Source organism: Labrus bergylta, chromosome 6, assembly GCF_963930695.1.
Source record: "Labrus bergylta chromosome 6, fLabBer1.1, whole genome shotgun sequence".
Taxonomy (NCBI): domain Eukaryota; kingdom Metazoa; phylum Chordata; class Actinopteri; order Labriformes; family Labridae; genus Labrus; species Labrus bergylta.
The window spans coordinates 28693149-28715689 of record NC_089200.1 but is presented as its reverse complement, the minus strand read 5'-3'; the positions used below and the strand labels follow the sequence as shown (position 1 = coordinate 28715689).

Sequence of the window (22541 nt, the reverse complement as noted above, 5' to 3'; positions counted from 1 at the left end):
TAATTTATTTGAATACAAACCTGAGACATAACTTTGGTTGGATTACTTTTTGCACCCGATAAAGCTGCTAAACATGAGACAGCAATGACAGACAATATTTCAGTCTAACATTATTGTAGCAATATCTTATGAATAATATCTGCTTCCTGCTCGTCACTCTCTCTTTTTCTTTTCAATTTTAAAGTACATTTTCTTTTTGCCTTTATTGGTTAGGACAGCTAAAAGAGAGACAGGAAATGTTGGGAGGAGAGAGTGGAGGATGACAAGCAGCAAAGGGCAGAGGATGGACTTGAACCTACAGCCACTGTGATGTGGATTATAGCCTCTGTACATGGGACATGCAACATAACCGCTAGGCTATCAGCACTCCCTCTTTTTCTCTTCTTAGCGTCATTGGTCACGTCCTCTTCCTTCATACACAATCTGGACGGGCTAACTGGCTAGTGCCATAAAGCCGCATGCACTTCTCGCAAGAACTGCTGCACACTGTTGATCTAGCTCAATAACAAAGCTCGCCTCATAGAAGTGCTTTAAACATTAAGATAGAAAAATTAGCATCATGGGCTATAAGCAGGCGATCGAGCAGATCCGTGGATATGAGAGAAATCCTATTCTGCCTGTTGAAAGTTGTTGTACTATTAGATCAACTTTGAGACTGCTATTTTAAAGTGGAAAAGTTGCTTTAAATCATGTCTTAATTTTCAGGCTGTTTCTTTTTATTATAAGTTGCAGCACTTTTGCCATTGTGGACCACCGTACAAAATATAATAATAAATGTTATAGTTTATACTCACCTCCCGGGCTCAACACCAGAACATACAGCACAAATAACAACAGATTCCAGAAAAAACACAACTGCATTGGGTCATCAGAAGGATTTCCAGTAAGTATATGCTGGTGTATGTTTTATTTTTCTGCAGGGTAACTGCAGGGTAATAAAAGTATGAATTATATCATCTGTAGCCGTGAATATCATAAGACAGTTTAAGGAGGTAATTTTCTAGCAGGCCCTCGTCAGCAGAAACAGGGTTTTAAAAAAACCACATCAGAGGAATATATCTACACCAGTGAGCTGTGGGCTTCACATGAGCAATCCTAGTATACAATTCATAACCTGCAAGACAAACTGAACAGTATTTATTCTACCTATCATTCTATCTATCGTTCTAATCTCATTTTAGTCAACGGGCCTGTTCGTGTCATTTATCCAAAATCTTGTGTTAATGTAGTGTTGTTGCAGTGTGAGATAAATGGATGACAACTGTCTGAGGGTGGAGCTATAATAATTCAATTCAAAAATGAAACCTGATTGAGAGTCACACATTTCAGATAAATGAAGATCAGCCATGTTTTAAGCTGTGTGTTGTATATAAGGATGCTGTGCAACACCCGTGGTATCTTTTATGTTGGAAAGTTCCCTCACTCTCTGTTTTCTGCAGCCCTCTGAAGGTTCCTCTGAGCGCTGATTAAACGGCTCTGTTCTGGTGACAGATGAGATCAATCAAATCACTGAAACAAGTCTTAGATTAAATGACTAACAACGATCGAATGAAACAAGGAAATGGAACATTTACAATTCTTAAAACTCCAAATACAGCCATGTTTTAGAAGATAGTGTGATTTTGACTTCTTGTTAAAGTCTGTGGTAAAAAAAAAAATGATTTTTCTTGAGTTCAGGTAAGATTTTGGAGTCTACAAAAATGAGTGTCTGCTTCATTTGTTCACAAATGATTTCAGCCTTAAAATCATCACATAAAGTTTTTTTTAATCTTAACTGGGGTTGAAGTCAGCGGATTGACCCACAAATGTTATAAATTTTGAATAAATGTAAAGAAAATAAGCAACTACTAGAATACAAGTGCTGCTTCAAATGGTAAGTGTCCAACAGCTTTGGGAAACCTCTCATTTTGAATTTCTATAATGTTCACTTACTTTACTAACACATATCTATGGAGATATGGTTGCTGCATACCAAATAGTAAACACCTAAAATAGATCCACAAATGTGTACACCAATACACAGGATACATCAATTTGTATACAAACATCATCTTTAAGGGCTGAAAAGTCTACATTTTTGTGCTCTAATAACTGAAAATAAGTCTTTTGTTGGATAATTATGAAATAATGATGCAGCAAAGATGTTTTAAAAGCCACACATTTGTTGAATCTGTGCACAGAGCTGTGAAACTATTTACCGAATTACAAACAGTGGTTTACCAAAAATGTCTCCATACATCTGTCCCTTTAAGATAAAAAAAAGTCAGTGTCTGCGCAATGGAGACAAAAAACGTGATGTTGCCGCATCAGAGCTGGAACGCTGAGGAGTCAGAACTGGTCACCTTATACTAAAGTCTGAGAAATGTCACAGAAAACATTCTTTGTAAAACACTGCTTTGATAAATTTCACTTTATAATGAGGGTGTTTTTTTTTTTTTAGAGCAGTCTGTCAGACGGGCGGGTGAGACAGTGTCACTGGGTAATTGGCACATAAATGTGGGATCAGATGGTACAAGAAAATGCTCCTCATGGTGAATTGTAACGAGTGGAATTAAACCACATGAGGACTTTCACCATCAACTATAAATCAAGGACTAATTCAATTGTTATTGGAGTTATAACGAGGGAGATTTCTCTGTTTGTTTCTTACCGTGTAGTCTTTAAATTCTCTCCTGATGAACCTTGAGGCTTGTGTGAGCCATAAAAACAATTCAAGAAAAACTTGATGAGCTTTACTTTGAAACAAGAGGAACATAATTCGACAGAGGCAGTAATTTATTTTTTGTGTATAATAAGACCGCTTGAATATCTATACATTCTCACAGGATAATGAATCGACATGAGGGGTATTAAAACAGCTCCAACGACAGCTGTGCAGGAGAGTAATCCCCTGAGAGCAGTGGACAAAAACCCACATCTGATCTCAAGCTTCATTTGGGGAATAGAACCTGCATGCAAAAAATGTTGGTTGCACACACACACATCAGTAGTGCCACTAGCAAGTTAGCTACCATTCATGTGTTAAAGCTTACTGTCATTAGCCTTACTTCTATTGTGAGGTGTAACAACAGCAAATACAACATTTGGCTGAACATTAAAGCCTTGATGAAATCTTTTTATAGCGTTTGATTTCATGCAAATTACAAATACAGATGTTTAGCTCCGCCCTCTCAGTGCCAGGAACACCATTACACTGACAGGAAAATAAACAGCACAGACAAATGTGCGGCAGCTTCACAGTGTTCAGCCCAGCACCTGAACTCATCACTTTTATTATCAAAGCTCAGCTGGTTGTGCGGAATGAGGAGCTGCTCACCAGCTGGGCTGCAGCTTGCCCACATGCTTCTGCAGCATGCACACAGATTTATAGTCCATGGTAATGCATGGAGCCGCTCCATGGAGAGCTGACACTTTGAATTTAGTTTCATTTCAATAATTGCAAGGTGTACTTTTTGGAATAATTAAAAAACATTTGTAATGTAACTTGAACCACAACAAAAAAATCACAAAAGACACCCTGACTTTTTTGGCATCAACAGTACTGACATCATTTGAACTTAACATGACAGTAGCTTATCTGATCCATGTTTGTCTAGATTTAAATGAAATGACTTATAATAAAGTCTGCGGAAAACTCAAGATTTGCAATCTAGTATTGACCAACTCAAGTGCAAGCGGCCCGGTGTTGCAGTTTTCAAGGAGGCTCAGCTCAAGCTCTTTGGCTGTCATTAGGTTGACTTAAAGTTTGATAGAATCAGTATTTACAATATAGCAGCAGCTATTGATAAGCGTCCAAAACAGCACTTCAGAAACAAACGTCCATTAATATTTACAGTCCTAAATATTAATGGCCCATATCTTGTTGCCACAAATAAAGTCAGTCATAGCAACAAGAAAATAACTTGTGTGCATGATTTCCTTAACACGTCATAATAATCATTGTTCATCTCATTGTCAGGACTGTTCATTGTTGTTTTATACGGTTTTGAAAACATTTAATTCATGTTGACCCATTTTTTGGGGGATGTATAGATGAAGTACACGATACCTTAGTTTACTTGTCACTTTACTATAGAAGTCTGTTAATTGTTTAAAGTACTTCCTGCAGAGTGATACAACTGGCGGGAAAAATGTCTGATTGTTCTGTCAGTCAGAGCAGCATAACAAGATGGTTTTATATATTTGTCTTAGTCTGTTTGTTTCTGTGTGTCCGCACCAAGCTCCACATTACGCATGCTCACTTTGATGTGCTCTGTCTCTTATTCCCTCTAACTACTTTACTCGTGGCCACTGTTTCTATCTTCATTAACATTATTTCCAATTTGATCTGTCATCCCACAGGTTTATAAAGAGCCTGTTTAAAATGTCATATTGTTAGCACCACTGTTATGTGCATGTTTGACATTGTTTCCTTTCTTTTGAGGCACTACCTGACCGCCACACATTCCTTAACTACTGACCTGCTGCACCTGTCGGCTGACTACAAAACCCAGAGTCAAGCTCCTCCTACCCTCTCTCGATCTGCAGCCAGGACCAGAAGTATGGCCTCAGCCACCATGTCTCCCTTCATCTGATTTGAAGTTTAATCTTGTTAGGAATAAAGATGACTTTTTGCTGATCTATTAGTTTGACTCCTTTATGTTGCTGCCACTGAGCCAGTGTCATAACATCACACATTTTAATAATAATTTATCCTTTATTAATCCTGTTTTTACACTCTGTCTAGTGACCATGCTACACAAACATAGGCTGAAATACACACACATGCACAAACAGGATCCTACGGACAAGTACTAATGGAGAGGTCTCAGAGTGAGGGGGCTGCCCACAGCGAGCGCTCCAGAGCAGTTTTTTGGGGTTCGGTGCCTTGCTCAAGGGCACCTCGACAGTGCTCAGGAAGTGGACTGGCACCTCTCCAGCTACCAGACCAATTTCCGGACTTGAACCGGCGACCCTCCGATTCCCCACCCAAGTCCCTACAGACTGAGCTACTGCCGCCCATTTCGCCCACACATTTGGATCCATTTAAGGTCAAAACTGGAATATCAATAAAAATTGTGGATGATAAAATATTTTAAAAATCTTATAAAATTCTTGTATTATATTATGTATTATGTATACAACGAGGTACAACTTGTAAGGATTGTGTCTTCGTAGAATGAGCAACACAGCTAAACGTGTGGGTAGCCCCCAAAAAATGTGCTAAAATCCCCTGCAATGTTCTTCTGTTGGTATTGCTGTTTTTATGAGCTGCCTGTTTCCTTTTGTTGCCTTTGTAAAGCACTGTGTAACCTGGATTCTAAAAAGTGCTCTTTAAATACATTTATTATTATCATTATTATTATTATTATTATTATTATTATTAATTATGACAATGTCTTTGTTAGACATGTGATTTGAAGAGTTAAGAATCAGCTCTATTAGCTGCATCACTTGTTAATTGGTTCTCTTTTGGCTGCAGAGTCATCTTGTTTGTCGATTTTGAATAAATATAGAATCTCCTCCACTATACAGCAAAGGTTAATCTAAATCTTTTTTTCCTTCTTGAATTAAAACTCTTCTCATCACACTTTAAGATTAGAGCTGAAGTGAAACGACTCGGAGTTAAAATGTTATCATGAAATGCAGAAAATTGCTGCTGCTGTTTCACTTTTGACGTTCCTTTATTTTTTTGCAGGATTTGTGAGCAGTCAGCGCAGTAAAACTCAAATCTCTCCTTGCCTTTCGTGTTCTGACCGCTGTGTTGTAAAAAGCTTTGTTAGCAGCTCATGGTTCGCTCCAGAAAACTCGCCATTAGTTCGAGGTCAGTGATCAACAAGGGAAGAGGAAAACTCTAACAGATGTTTCAATATATTTCAGACTCAACTCAGTGATGAGGAAACACTAACTTTAATCACTCATTAAAAATGTAAATTGGTTTGTGATAGATAATTCATATTATTAATAATGCAGTTGTTTAGTTTTATGTGAAAATGCTTCAAAATCTTTATAGAATCACCGACAGCTTTCCGAACCCTCTGCGCTGTATTTCCTTTTTCTCTCCCTATAATTGATTATTTATCTCAGAGTGGAGACTTTTTGGACTTGACTTTGCACTGTCAGCGTTCCTCGGTGAGCACAGTGTCTCAGCTGTTCAATGAATCCTCCCACCACCTCAGACTCTCTCCTACTTTTAATGATACAATCATTATAACAATCAGTGCTCAGTGCTGTCTTAGACTTTGTTACTAATTTTCACAAGTTGGACTACCACCTGACTATCCTGCAAAAAGCAGACAATGCAAAGTCGTTCATGTACAACACTCACCCCTAACCTGACATGTAATGAAGCGTACTGTAGATTATTGTAATATCTCTAAATAACATTATCTCTATCGTGCTCCACTACCTTGGCATACTTCATTACAGCTGGCAGGACGCCCAGAAACCCTTTAAATTAATAACGTTATTGTACATATGCTGTGCTCCCCTTAATTCTCTTACACTGCAGGCGCACACTTCTGCTGCAGCTGCTTGGGGAAGTATTCACTTAACAGTCATTTATACAGACAGTTTACATGTCAACAGTCAGATTAAGACCTCAATCGAGTGTGAAAACAAAGAGCGTAACACTTAGTTGTATATCTTTTTGAACTGGTAAAATGATTAAACTTGTTTTGGGTACAGTCAGTGATTTTCTAGAACTCCCCAGTTAACTCTGGACATCATGAGGGGGTTCAAGGAGGTAAGGATTCCTTACTGTTCAAACGCTACAAAATGTATAAAAAACACGGCTGACATAACAGCTCCCCAACAGTTAAACAAAAATATTGGGCGCTCTCCTCACTGATTGGCTGTAGTGTGGGTCATAAGCTCCGCCCTCTCCAAGTTAACAAATGGGACATGGGTCAAACTATAAAATCAAAATGCACGTCAAATCATTTTTTCTCAAACTTGATTTTGCTGTGATAGTTGATGATCAAGACAATTCTTTGAAGACGTTTCTTTATAGAATTTCATGCTATCAAAAGCTGCAAAATGTCACGATTGACAGCTCTGTTTACGAACGCTGCTCAAGTGACGCTGTGTGCACTGGATAAGTCATAGAGGAAATAACACTAACACAAGAGTCACTGAACTTTCCATCACTGTGGGTGTCTGCTTCAAATCCACACATCTGCTGTGGACTGTGAACCGACTTGATGTTTTGTCGGTAAGTTTTGTTGTTATTTGGAGTGGGCGTGACGCCAATACTGCGGCTCCACCAGCCAATCCCTTTTTACAGATTCTGGCTTGTTCATCCCCTTAGTGAATGTATTTTGGCCTCACTTTTGTACAACAGGAGAAAGTGGAAACACATCGTCCATCTTAATATACAGTCAATGGTTTTTAGTTGGACTCATATTATCCACAAAGATCTCCAGTCAAACTCAGATGAAAACAGTTTCACATGTCATGAACTTTTGTTCTCCTTAAAATTGGGAGCCTTTTTTAGTTCTATGATTTCTTTGTACCCTGCAAACACGTTTCAAATATAAAACAATGAGACCTTTCAAGTCTTATACTCTCAGATATGTGTTTTATGTTGAAATCATCCACCTACTGCTCAATGTGGTCATGGCCTTTTGATAACACACTTATCACAATCTAAGACCTTCAAAATTGTAGATAAAACCGATTTCCTGATAGAAGTAATATTAGTGAATCCCAGCCTGTGAATCCCAGCCTGTGATTCACATTGCGTTACGGTGTGCAGATAGCTCCACACAGACACACAGTCAGACATGCACATCTGCGATCTGTCAATCCCGTCCCGCACCTGTAACACCTCTGTCACTACCTCTGAAGCCGACACAGAGGGGGTTCACTTTACCCCCCATTACGCCTCTGTGACATTCATACTGAAGGTGAAACATGAATCTGCAGTCTGAATAGAGCTTTAGATCTCTTTATGTTGGCTGAAAAGATGTTCTTACATTCAAATCTAAATTGAAACATCCATTGCCTTAATTCTCTTTTATTTGAACAGCAACGTTAGCCCTTAACATTTCCTACAATGTCAGTGAACACAGCACCCTGAAAACTTTGCCCAAAATTACAAGCCAGTGCATGAGGGCAATAATTTATGATCTGAACGGACTGTCAGAGATGATAGCTCTGGCCAGAAGCATGGATTTTCAACTCATTACACTGACATTCAAAATGGAAAGCTTCAATCATCTGCATGATAAATCCTGCGATTCTGCAATTTTATGTTAGATTAACCACAGTGACATATTAAGTGTCGTGAGGAGAGGGTGGCAGCAGGGCCAACAAGATAGATGACAAGAACAATTAAGTTATCTTCTCCTACTATTTTATTCTGCAGATGGTCCTTACATTTTAAAACACTGTGAAAACATTCAGTTTCTAAAGGACTCCAATAGATTCTTAAAACTCTGCAAGAAAGAAATCAGGACAAGTTCAGGATTTGTAAGAGTCATGAAACTGATTTAATATCAAGTGAATCTCATTTATCTTTTGATTCAATAAACTCAATTTGGTGGAGATTTGTCCGTAATAAAATGTCACTTGATTGTTGCTGATTAAGGATGGACATTTTCCCGACTTTTTACCTTTAGGGCCAAACAAAGTTGTACGGATGCAAATGAAATCTTTCTCTCTGTCTTACCTCAACATGCAAAGTCACTGCACAGTCAGCAGAGCAGGAAAAGAAAAAATAATGTGAACGATTTGTGTGCAATAACTCCTGTTCAGGTCTCTGGGATCAATACCTGCCCTGAACAGACTGATGTTAATTTCAAATTAAATATTGATTTATATCATTCAAAAGTTGTGCCTGCTATATTTGGAAACAGAAATGAATACTTTAATTTAACATGCATTGGATCCAGGTGATATTTTCTACTGTGGATTATTGATGCTTCAGCAGTATACGTCTTTATTCAGGCAAATATAGAATATTTTAATGAATTCATTTTTGGGGCGGACAATTGTTATCCCCAAAAGGATAACTCCAAACCATTTTTTGAACTCCCTGACTTTTCCTCTGGTGCCACATCGAGGTGGATGTGTATATCTTTTAAATGAATCACATCTAAGTTTTGTAAAATAGATGAATTTCCTGCTTAGGTTTCATGTTGCATCATCATTAGGGTTTTCAGTAGCTAGTCAGCTAAATATTTTAAAGTTAGCTGTCAATCAACATAAGGCTCCTACATGATCAGATTTGTATACTGGTACAATACACGTTATGTTAAGATCATGCAGTTTGCAATAAATCACAACACTGGACTATAATCGTTCCCCTGAGTCTGTTTCTCTCATTTTATAACTCATTTTAAGTTTAATCATTAACTCAGGGCTATGTGTGCAACAACTTTTAATAATTAAAAAATGAGGTTCATTTTAAGATAATCGTATTTGAGATTGATCATTATGTGCTTGACAGAATATGTATTCTTTCTTCTTCCATTTTCACATCTGACTGGCATGTATCCACTTTCAGTCATTGATTAGAAGGTCATATTGTGTCTGCAGATTCCAGAGTATTTTTTCTTTTTAATTAAAAGTGTTTTACCCTCTGGCAAAATGTTGCCAATTGTTTATGCAAGATCTCTTTCCATCTGTGATTTCTCCGAGCCCCAGCAGCTGCACATTTCTGCACATTTAGCAAAAATGTCTCCATTTTGCAGGGAAATTCATCAAATCAATTATTGAGTTAATTACTTTGATTTATTTGGGCCTCTGCACATTGAACTTCTGTCAGCATTATTCATTCAAGAAGCAGTGGGCTAAAACCTTTGATAATCAGATGGTGCACACAGCGGAGAGTGATGCTGTTTCTCTCCTGCTACAGAATGGATCAACAGTAATAACAAAGCAGAAAATCTCTGAATTATTTAGCACAAGAGTTGCAGTTTGGATGCATGTTACTGCAGCCTCTGACTCATTTGAAGTTTAAGAGGGACACATAAAAAACTACATATGTATGTTATCCAGCATGTATCGACACATACAGCACATTCCATTCTGACATTATAATCATACGAACTTGTCCGTTTTCTGAACTAGACTGAAGCAGAATCCTTGCGTAAGAAAGTAGGACATGAGAGATTTTAATAATTCCTCTTCTGTTTCTGCAGCATACGTATATTTTCTCCTGGTTTATATGGACTCCATCTGCAGTAACTGAATATATTTGTTATAACGGCCTCGAGCCCCGGTGCATCATCCCAACAAATTGATCTGCAGCTTCAACAGAATCAGCAGGTTTCCTCCTGTCTCACCTGGAGAGCCGTGAGCTGGGAGGTTATCGCTTATCTGTGAGAAATAGACAATATCCATCCTGTGCATTACATTTGAAAAAGAGGGTGAAAAAGATGGTCGACGGTCTGTGAGGCGGTTCTTGTTCACACTATAGACTGTATATAAGAAATGGACATAGCAATGTAAACATGATTAGAGAAATCAAAGTTAGAGACCAAAGTTTTCTCTAAACCATCCTGTAGACATGTCTTTAATTCTGCTGTTAAGTTGGCCATTTTAATATGGGTCAGTATGGGAATTGACACCCTTTAGGGAATCAGACCCTGGTGGTCATTGGAGGAACTGCAGTTTTGAACTCTTCTGTGTCTGCTTCTTCGTTCAGGCCTGGCAACTTCTGCTCGATTCATTCCTCTCATCTTTTCTCATCAGTCTGTTTCGTTTAGCTGGAAACATTGGATTTAATATTTTAAGACCCTGACAAATAAGACATCCAATGAATCATCATCGCCTCATTACACATTCTGTATTACATTGTTTTGTTTTTCATATTTTTGATTCTTTTAAAATTCCCCCTCAAAAGGAGTGCTGTTTATTGTTTTTGCAACAAAACACCAATGCCAATTCCTGTGTGTGAAAATCTGATTTGTAACCAAACTTGATTATGATTGTGAATAAAAGGAGCTTTCAACTTTGAGATTTTCTCTTTAGAATTGTTTTCAGAAAGAGCAGCAGCAAGACGGTTAACAAACCTGTTAATCTTTTATTTTCAGAGAAGGTGGTAATGTCTGTCGGTTACATTTAAATCCATGGCTTCCCTCTCTTGTTGTCTTAACACCTACAGATCACATCAGAATAAACGGAGGTGCTAAACATCTCACTGTCAATTAGCAACAGGAGAATGCTCGTCTCGGTATAGATATTGTTTGTTTTTTATCAGCCTTCAAGTCATCAATTCAATGTTAGATAAGTGAATAAATGAGGATGATGTCTGCTCACATGGCTTATTTTATATGTTTAGTCTCCTGACTCAAAAGGTTGAGATAAATTAACTGTTTTATAGTTCAGAGTAACAGGAGTAAAGTCAAACAAAGACATAACTGATAGAAGATGTTCTTCTTCCTCCTGCTAATAACACATCAAATAATAGTTACACTCATATGGATCATTCTCTCATCTAAATGCACTGACACATGTTAATGTTTGGACTTTATTGGCAGTAGTGGAGCGCCATGTGTGATGTTATTGGAGTATCATGCCCTCTTCTGGCAGGTCACTCGCTCTCTGTGAAAGTGGATGAGCTGCTGTGAACCTTTTAACCTTCTAATCTGTCAGCGTGATGAACGAGGACGAGTCTTTCTCATTGTCTCTGGTTTGGTTTTTTAGTCTGTTTGAGTTTTTGTATGTGACAATGGAGGTTTATTTGAACCATGATCTGAGGATAATTTAAAAAAAGAAAAAACTACATGTACTGTATCACTCACAGTAATTCAAATAAGTTTTCTTCAAATACATAACTGTTTACTTTATATCAGAAGTAAATGTTATTTTCTCTAGTCTATGCATGCCAATTGCATTCTGCATTTTAAGGTGATAAGAATTCAATGCCACCCTACCCCGTCCCTATAGACTAGAATATGTACATAGTTAAAGGATTGATTACAGGTTCCTCAGAAAACTACTTACAAGATGCTGTCACTTTTCAATCTGCTCATAAAATACTGAGTAAATGAATGAACATGATATTCATGACATACAGTAATTAAATCAGCTGTCCTGTGAGTTCTTCTTCAAGGGCAGCATGTTAGATCAGTCTGAGGGGGGCGGGTCCTCGTGATGTCACTTTTATGTTTCATTGAAGGACACCAGGATGATGTCGGAGGAGCACAGATGGAGAGTGAACTTGTAAAATAAGTGTCAGCCTCCTATAACTCTATCTGCTGCCAACGTGGAGACACGAGATGCCGTAATATTCATCGTAAAGCTATGTGCTGTCGACTCAGACACTTTGAGAAACAGAAACCACCACTTTTTTTCCCTGTAAATAACAAGGAAATAAAGTAAAATCCTTGTGAAATAATTATGGGAGAACAGAAAGCTAAACTAATAAATAAGCTTGAGCACTTTAATAACTAATTTTTAAAAGTGCCATTCAATTTTCTAGTGCAGTATACATTATATTCAGTGCAATATACATTTTCTACTGCAAGATTTACATTATCTACCATATATGGATTATTTAATGTGCAAAATACACAATTTACTGTTCAATACGTATACTTTATTTGAAGTATACAGTGGAAATTACATGATCTGCTGTTAAATATGCATTATTTAGTGTAATTTACATAATCTACCACTCATTTTTTTCTCTGCTTTATACATTCTATACCAAACAATTTTATTATTACTGTTTAACATGAATTATCTAATGTGCAACATACCTTATAGAGTGTGCAATATACTCTATCTACATTATATTGTTTAGTATTAAATACACATATTTTCCTTTGCAAAATAAATTATTATTTACATTGCAATAAACATTTACTGAGTAAACAATATCTACTGGGCAATGTATATTTTTCAATGTTTTACATGAATACATGTTTGCTGTTGCTTTGCTGTGTATGCTGTGTACTTAAGCTGAAACATTTCTTCATTTCATTGTGAAATGAAAATGAAACCTTTCTGTTTTATTCTAATTGATATTAGAAACGCAGGCAGGATGATTTTTGAATCTCTGACCACATAAAAAACACTGGATGTATGAAACTTAATTTCCCAAAAGGGAACAAAAGAATGGGATTACTTTAGTTTCATCTTAGACGCGTAACCTGATTTAGTTTTGTTCTTGTTGTGAGCTGGGTGCAGTAGCCGGTTTTTTGGCCTGTTGAATCAGATCCACCTCTCTCTGCTCATTCATCATGGGGGAATTGAATTGTTCTGAATGCCAAGATGCTACAGTCTACGATCAGTCATTAGTTTTAAGCTCAACAGCTGGATGCTCCTGAAACGGATTGCTGCAGTCTGCCCTTGTGCGGGCCGCTGATTTATCTCCTGGATGGAACCTGCTGGCTGAAGTGGGCAGACAGTCTGAGGAGGTTAATCACAAATATGTCAGAGCTTTGAGTCACATGTTGATCCAGTGTATTACAGAGCTCAGGGGGGCATGTTTACCTTTGTAATGTCTTATTCCATGTTTTTCTTCGATGGCTGAACAGGTCATAATGCCAAACTGCGGCTTTTAAGCACACAACAACCTTTGAAGCCCCTGTGTGTGAAGGACTCACCAACTTTGGTGGCTCCTAGTGGTTGAATATAGAAAGTTACAGGATGGTTTGAAACATTAAAGGTCACCTAAAGGTAGAACATTTACAAAATCCAACATAAATCCCCACACCAGAGGCACAATGATGGTTTTACTGTGTGGGCACTACCTGTAGTTTTATTTATGATAATAATTTGACTCAGATAAACGTAATTACTAACATAGCTATTTAATACAGCGTTGACATCAGCCCCTCTATAAGATAATACAACAAAGTCTATGCATAAGAACGGGAAGGGGCTCTTAGTTTCCAAAGTAAAGCTAGTGGGGCAACTCAACTTGCAAAGGCAGGTTGATTTTATGGAAGCGGATTAGAAACTGACTCGTTTTCTGACTGTATTTAAGGCCTCAGTTAATATTTTCATAAGAAATTAAGATTTATCTATAGTTTTAGGTCTTCAACATGGAATAATTTTAAAAGCACTGGATTTGTTTATCATAAATAAACCTGCAGCTACTTTGATGATTGATGATAAAGTTATTAAGACATTTTGAATCTTGCCCTGACACTCATATTTCAGCCATGAGTCCTGTAGTCTAAATATCACTTGTACAATCTACCTGATGTAGCAGTTATGTTTAGTGGTAGGCCTTTTACATTTTCTTTTCCACTACTTTATAATTAATATTAATATCTCAAGTATTATTATATCCTGGAAGGTATGTTTAAAGAAATGTAATAACTTGTCACATACTAAATAAACTCTGTATTTTCCATCAACAGTTAGAGATTTTTTTAAAACCAATGTCCGACTGTTTGCATCTCAGTGCTTTATAGGCTGTTGCAATACAATGTTTAGCCTGGAGTGAGCATATATTAACTAGAGTAACTATCCTTTTTTTTTCTATCTAAAAATATTCTGAGGGGAAGACATGGAGCCTATAGAGATAATATCACATGTGGTTGTATGACCTTTTCCCCCAAAAAAAATCATTTTCAGGAAGCTCCAAAGACCGATTGATTTATTAAGTATGACCTTCTCCTAGGCCACATTTAATACATAAATCAGGATTATTAGGCCTACTAGCAAAGTGATCTGAAAGGGAGTGGGTCATATGTAGGCATAAACATTTTAAATTGCATTAACTTTACCATGACTGGTATTGCTAGTCTGTCTGAGTTTGGTAGAGAGGGGGGGTTTAGTAGGCTATATAATGCTTATGTATTTGCAACAGTATTAGCCTGACTTTTTAGTTTTAAGCCAGTTTCTATTTGAGATAGCCTCCTTTTTTGTAATGACTATTAAAATCTTATTTCTTAACTGTTTTGTATCATTGCTAATATGATCAATTATTATAAACACTGTGGTGACAGATGGCTAAATAAGTTAAAATGCAGTATAGCAGACATAAAATATAACGCAAATTTGAATTGCTCTTCATGGTTTAAGTTGCTTTCTGTCAGTATAAAAACTATTTGACTTGTACAGAGTGCACACACTTTTAATTCTTCGATATTTGGGTGCTTCCTGTGAGCTACTGCAAACTCCAATAATACCGCGTGGCACTTGGAGACACAAAAAAACGCAGGTCTGATCGAGGAGGGGCCTGCGGGTCAGATTTCCAGAGGAGAGCGACCCCTGAGTGGCTGACACACGTTGTGATTGTGCGCAGCCTGCGCGCATGCGCTAATCTACACATTCGGTTTCAGCGGGCCGGTAGCGGAAGAGCCCGATCCACATGATTTACAGATCGTCTGCCAACTTATGGGGCGTTAAAGTTATGCCTCCCTACTATCTCAGCATCCTTCCCAGCAGTAGGAAAAAAAAGAGAAGCTAAACAAGCAAAAGTATCCAACTCGCAAAAAGAGGAGTCGACATGGATGAAAAGGAACTTTTCGTGTGAATAAAGTGACGGGAACTTTCTCCACACGGTGAAAGAATGATAACATAGCTCACACTTTGGGTTGTTTTGTATGAGAGGACACGATAAAGCTCAGCTGTGGGAAAGTTTGAAGCAGGAGCTGGGCTGGCTATGGCGCGGCACGGAGAAGACCCCGGGATGGTCAAAGCTCCTAAAGTCAAACAGCAAAGAAAGAAGAAAAGTAAGGAGAACAAAACCAGGACCGTCCACGCAAACTTACTCTATGACCACGCTAAAGGAGAGGAAAACCCAAACCGACACTATGCAAACAACAAGATTAAGACGACCAAGTACACTGTGCTGTCTTTCCTGCCAAAGAACCTTTTTGAACAGTTTCATAGGTTTGCCAATGTTTACTTTGTCTTCATCGCTTTGCTGAATTTCGTTCCAGTTGTCAATGCGTTTCAGCCTGAACTTGCTCTGGCTCCTGTGGTCTTCATTTTGTCTGTCACTGCCATCAAAGACTTATGGGAGGACTACAGGAGACACAGGTCGGATAAAGAAATCAATCACATGGACTGTCTGGTGTTCAGCAGGTAAGATCCTGGGCCTCATACCAGCAGTGTCCAGCTGCTGCTGAGATTCTGTGTGTTTAGTTATTTTCCCCACGATGAGTCACTGTACACAGTGTCCTTCCCAAAGCATCTTAAAACACACATCAGATGGTAAAAGTGGTTTCAGACTCTATAAAAAAAAAACCTCTTTCTTTTTACATTGCTTGCCAAACCTGACAACCTGGCCTTCTGTAAGAACCCAGCTGTCAGCCTTTCTGTCAGATGTTCATGATATGTGGAAATCCAGATTATTGTTGTATACCTGACTTTTTGATATCACAACACAAAGATATACCTCAAACCGCATTACAGTCAATGTGGCACTTTACTTTTTTTCTAATCTTTTTTTTTAGGAAAATGAGCCTAGAGTCAAGAGCAAACCTTCATTTGCATAAAATCTAAGTTACTTTTGTATGAAAGCACAACAGTGTGATCTGTATTTAGCACATTACAATGACATAGTGCAGCTCTTTCTTCCTGATACACATTTTGATCCCTGGACTTGGATATTGGTTAATTTGTCTAGATGTGATAAAAAAATAACTTTACATTACACTCTCAAATCAACGCTGTTGTAAATCACACAAGAATTGACCTCCAGCCAGCCGGGCTGTGCATCTCCATCGGTCTCACGATTGGATTTCGATTACGATTATCCTGCTAATGATTCGATATCGTGATCCATCGCATCCTCGATTTTCTACATTACTGCACATGGCAACTTTTTCATCAGTGAGGACAAGCAGTCAGATAAATATGAACTCAGCTTATTTTGTTCATTTTTTTTATAAAGTGTTTTAGATAATCAACCTAAATGTCTTTATATTGTAAACCAAAATAAATGAATGGGTCCAGTCGCAACTGGAAAGTCTAAAAGACATCAGTAGCAGCCTATGCATTCAGTTCTGTCACTGCACCGATGCAGAATTGTCCACTTCCTCATAGCTTTGTAGAAATTATATATTTTACTGGCGCAGGTGAGCCGGCTGACTGTTCAGTGTGGATTTTTATTTGAATAGCACCAACTCATATCGAACGTTATCTCAAGACACTTTACACAAAGAGCAAATCTGGACCACACTCTGTGTTGTATTATTGACACAGACCCGACATTAACCCCACATGAACACAGCACTTTGCATCATTTAGCAAAGAAGCTGAACAGCCATCTGCTGAGACTGTGTCACAGATAGTCGATACCAAATGGTATGGAGGCTGATTCAGACGTTAATATCGTTATCCAAACATCACTATAGTATCACAGTGACGGTAACATCCAGTACACTGAACATAACTAAGGCGTCAGTAAAATACATAAAATACAGAGCAAAGCTAAAGATTCAACCAGGGTGGAAAAGCCCTGGTTGAACCTTTAGCTTTACTCTGTATTTTATGTATTTTACTGTATGGGCCTATATGACAGAAATATGTGATGTTCCATAATATTACATTTTGCGATAAAAATATGAAGTGCATTGACTAAACAAAAGAGAGCACATATAGAGGACATTTCAACTATAACTCACAGTTTCTATTTCTCTCTGCTCTTCATGTTTTACACATGCAGTGCTTGTATTTGCAACATGTTTGTCCTGAATCCAAAACAAATCAGGAATTAATTTTTCTTTAAAACTGGTGACTAGTTTGAGCTTCAACTCTCGTCAATATGATGTGAAAGCATCAAGGATTCAACAACACAGTCAGCCCATAGTTCAATACGTACCTCGGTTTTTCGGCAAGGATTTTAGACTTGGTTTCGTTTGGTTCTGACAGCTCGGGCTGTTGAAGTGTTTGGTATTCTATTCTTCAGAGTTTAAGGGAAATTTTTACAGGAACAACAAGTGTTTAAAAAAAGTGACAAGATCATACAGACAAGAAACAATAAAAAAATGGTATTCAAATAAAATCAAAGTATAATAATAAAAATACAATTCTAAAATGATAATATAATATGGGTTAATAAAGTAAGCTAGAAATAAAATAATCACGTGATAAGAAATAAATATGAATACTTACAACACTAAAATGTTAATTTTGAGGTAGAATAATGATATTAATATAAACCTAAGAAAATAAAAAGCTGTATAAATTATAAAGTACAACATAATAGCCAGAGTGAATAAAAAGGTTTTAGACTGCGTTATTCTCCGCTCGTCTGGAAGTTTGTTCCAAAGTCTCGGAGCGTAACATCTGAACGCAGCGTCACTAAATGTTTTATTTCTGCTGTGAAACAACTAAAGGAGAGGAAGCAGAGGATCTGAGGGCGTCCTGGTTCATAAACTAATTACGCATGCTGCTCAATGAGCTAGCATTTTTTTTATTTTTTTTATTTTTTACATACAATGATTCTTCTTATCTGACTTTTTCTATCTGTTTCTTTTAAATGCTCATATTGTGATAATGAAGAAACTGTTTCTTATCGTGTGGCCTGATAAGTAATCTTAATCGGGAAAGTTAACAAAACAATATCTGTCACATAAATGTAGCAGGATAAAAAGTACATTTCCCCTTAAATTTCATTGGAAGAAATGAAAAATAAAAGTTGTATTATTTTGTATTCTGGACAAAATGACCCCTTCAGTCAAATATAGAAAAAACAGTCAAGTAAAGAATGTGCCTTTATAAAATCTTTGCATGTTAAAATGTATTCTGTGTTTGAGAGAGTGTCACAAATAATTTTTATAATCTCAAAAGTTTTAGTAGTCCTGAGCCCAGAGTTTAATAAAAAGAAGATTCAGGCCGTAGAGTAAAACCTGTCAGACACAGGAGGAATATTTATCACATGTGGATCCAGACAGTCCTGCAGTTTGCTGCCCACCTTTCTGTCACAGAGGTGTGAGCCTGCCTTAAATACAGATGTTGTCTTAGTGCTGTCTTTGTTAATGATGAGTCAGTGTGTATACCTGACAGCCTGTGTGTGTCTCTGCCAGGCTTTCTCCACTGCAAACTTTATTCCTGAGTCTCGTGTGTGTGTGTATGTGTGTGTTCATGTGTGTGTGCAGAGTGCTATTGCTAATGAAAAGCAGCACTGTGGCCAGCGCACAGAGCATAATTCATGGTCAATCAAAAGGCTCAGTGTTAGTAGCTGCTCAGTCTCAGCTTAGACCCAGGTTGTTCTGTCAAGGTTGGACATAATTGAGTTTTCTTCTGCTGTGTAGATATTGTCAAAAACATCCCCTTTTCTCAACCTGGACACAGCTTTATTAAATACAAGAGATGTTCTGAGAAGTGTTTCTGTTGCCATACTGAATCCAGCTCAAAGTTATGAATTTTCCAATACGGACAAATTGAATGCAGTGTGGAAAAAAAAAAAAGCCTGCTCCCCCTGTATGGATGTGACCATCATTGTGGCTTTGGTTCAGGAAAACCAAGTGTAAAACATGAACAAACTTAAACAGGGAATGAATCCTGTAAGGGTTAGTTTGTCAGACAGTCAGAACAGAGAAAAAAATAAAGATGAACACACCGAGGAATAAATAACAATACTTTGAGATCTTTTTACAGAAACGTCTTCTTTTAGTGCTTGTTGTTCATTCAGTGAATATTTTTGGCTCCAGGTAAAAACTTTGTGAACAATAAAAAGAAGACAAAAGTGTTGCTGAAGTGGAGGAACATGTTTGTGTTGCTTCTTTATAAATAAATAATATGCATTGTTTTCTTAGCAACAATACAACCTCATAAGTAAAAAGTAGCAACAATATCTAAAAAAAATAAATAAATAAACATATTTAGCATTTTTATTGTCAGAGAATTGAAAAAAGTCATATTTATTTATAAATTGACTTCAATCTCAAGTCTTTGTAGAAAAGAGAGAAAATAGTATTGTTGTGAGCCCAGTATTATGATTCAAATCGTGTCTTGCCTGTACTGTAAAATCCCCATATTTTGGGAAAACAATTTCTTTTTTTATGGGGGGGCTGTGGCTCAGTGGTCGAGTTGATCATCTCTTGAGCTGGAGGTTGGGGTTTGAACCCCAGCTCCTGCAGTTACATGTCAAAATGTCCTTGGTCAAGACTCTGAACCCCAGATTGCTCCCACTGCTGCATCAGCTGTGTTTAAATGTATATGAATAGGATCAGTTAATACTGATTGACACTTTACAGCAGGGGTGTCCAAAGTGCGGCCCGAGGGCCATTTGCGGCCCTTGAGGGGATTTTTTGCGGCCCGTGACTTCAAATGAAGAATCAGAAGATTTTGGCCAGGGCTGAACAATATATTCCTAAAATAGAAAATGTTCAGTAACATGTTGTTTTTTTAATCTACAGCTTTTACTATTTTCCACATTTTTTTGTAAACTATGAAAAAAGCTTATGCAAAGTTTTTTGCAAACAAGCGAACTGTTGTTTAACCATTTAATGACCTGAGCTAAATGCAGAAAGCTTTTCCAAAAAAATGAAACACGTTACAGGCTTGATTCTGAGGAAAAAACAAATAAAGTAGAACGAAGAAATCAAAATATTTGATTTCCTTTTAAAGGGTTTCTTAGCGAGCCTTTTGATTCTGATCTACAAAGCCTTACAATTTTTTCAACTATATTTTAAAAAACAAAACCTGTGGCCAGTGAGCGATTCTAACACAACAATTTTGGCCTGCAAGAAAAAAATTATATGTATAATATATATATTAAAAAAAATGAATATGAGCTGTGGTGTTAGAAGTGCTTTGAGTATTCAGATGACTAGAAAAGCATTATAGACTTCATTCACCGTTCCATTTGTTACACATCAGATCAGTGCAGTCACCTGTCAATACCTGAGCTCAGCATTGAAGGCTGTGTTCCAATACTAGTAACTCTATCTGAAGTTTCCTCTAAAGGATCAACTCAAAGTTTCCTTTTCTGACTTTCTAACGTCAGAATAATTTCTACAAAGTTCACTTCATAAATCTCCACACTAACGGTTTCCACATGGCCAAACAGCAGCAGCAGCTTTGGTTTATGATAAAGGCAATTCTTTGTAATCAAAAAATGCTAACATTTACTAAGTCTGGTGGATGGGAGCCGTCATGTGCTGGTGAATGTTTCTTCACATTTAACATGATTTACTTCTGAGGATTCCTCCCTAACATAGATCCTGGAAAACTACAAAGACAAACCCGCTCATATCAGGCGTAGCACTAACAGAGTTACTCCACTGGAATGTAAATAGTTTTACTGTTAATCTGCTTTACGCGGTACTGAGAACAACATCGGCCGCCGCCTGCTGTCCTTACCAGAACGAGTGTGGACTCCAGGTCACTGAACACCTCGTCTGACCACAATAATCTGAAATGATGCTTTCTTCTATAACTGGATAATTTACGAGTGACATGTGGGATGTATTTTTACAGCTCTGTTTACTGAAGTTATTCTGTGGTCATGCACTGTAATAAAAAGCTGCTTCCCCATCTAAGAAGAATTAATAGACAAACTATTTTACTCACATAAGCCTGCAGCAATAATCCTTTTTCTTTACTCAAACTGATTTAATGTTTCCAAGAGGTTTTCCAGCGATACGCAGAAAAAACAGTCATACATCACACTTTTATAACTTACAAAGTTCTTCACAAGCTTCTGAAAAAAACAAGATGTGTCTGCACATCGAAACAACAAAAAGATAATTACATTCAAAAAAAGTGAAGTAGAGATAGCAAAATATCAATACTTATAATAAAAGATAACACAGGAAAATAAAATGAGAAATACCAGTCATGAAATAAAAATAAATATTATACATAAAGCTGGTTCACCATATCTAATGATGAAAAATAAAGCGTCAGTAAACTGTTGAAACAAAGAAGAATGGAATAATTAAATCCATAATGATACTGTATAATTATTGAATAATACATCAAAAGAAGAGTTATTTAAAAGGCTTGTAAACTAATGTAGACAGATGTCATTTTCACCATGACATAATCGCTGAGTCAACTTAAACTCTGTTTTTTTTAACATGATATTTTATGTGAAAAAAAATCACACAGTGTATATCTTATACTCCGATAATAATCAAAAAGAACAGACCAGTAGATATCAGACATGACAAAGAAAAGGACCAACATCAGTGAAAAGATGAAAACGTTAACATTTACAATAGATTCACAGGAATGATGGTTTAATACTTTATTTATAGTTTCAGATATTTCAAGCCAAATTGTGAAACATTTGTTGATTCCAGCTGATGATGTTTGAGGTTTTTCTGCTTTTCTCTGTCATGTTTGAGAGCTAATGAGGAATCTTTGGTTTTGGATCAGTTGTTGGACAAATAGAAGGAAACTGATGCAGAGAATATTCATTTTAAGAATATCTTGATGTTTTATAGAGTTAAACATTTGGTGGTTTTCTTATGAACATGTAACAAACCATGGTCACTTATTGAACAGTCACAGCACACTTTCACTTTGGAAAGTCTGTTCTTTGTCCTCAGGCCATTGATCCTTTCTGCTGTAATGAAAAACAAGAGAGAAAAGAGAAAACGCTTCAGACATCAGTTTTCCGTTTGTCATTGTCCTCTTGACTGTTGCTCTGTTTCCCATCAGTTCGTCCAGTCTGAGGTATGAAGTGCATGAAG

At 37.2% G+C, this 22541-nt stretch overlaps 1 protein-coding gene across 1 annotated transcript in view; it reads left to right on the top strand.

Annotated features, from left to right (window-relative positions):
• The first annotated feature begins 15345 nt into the window (after positions 1 to 15345).
• atp10a (ATPase phospholipid transporting 10A) overlaps positions 15346 to 22541 on the top strand; it is a 50698-nt gene continuing 43502 nt past the window's right edge. Inside the window, exon 1 of the mRNA XM_065956119.1 lies at positions 15346 to 15975. Within this exon, the coding sequence (XP_065812191.1) occupies positions 15551 to 15975 (425 nt within the window). The 5' untranslated portion in view covers positions 15346 to 15550. The remainder of the gene's footprint in view (positions 15976 to 22541) is intronic.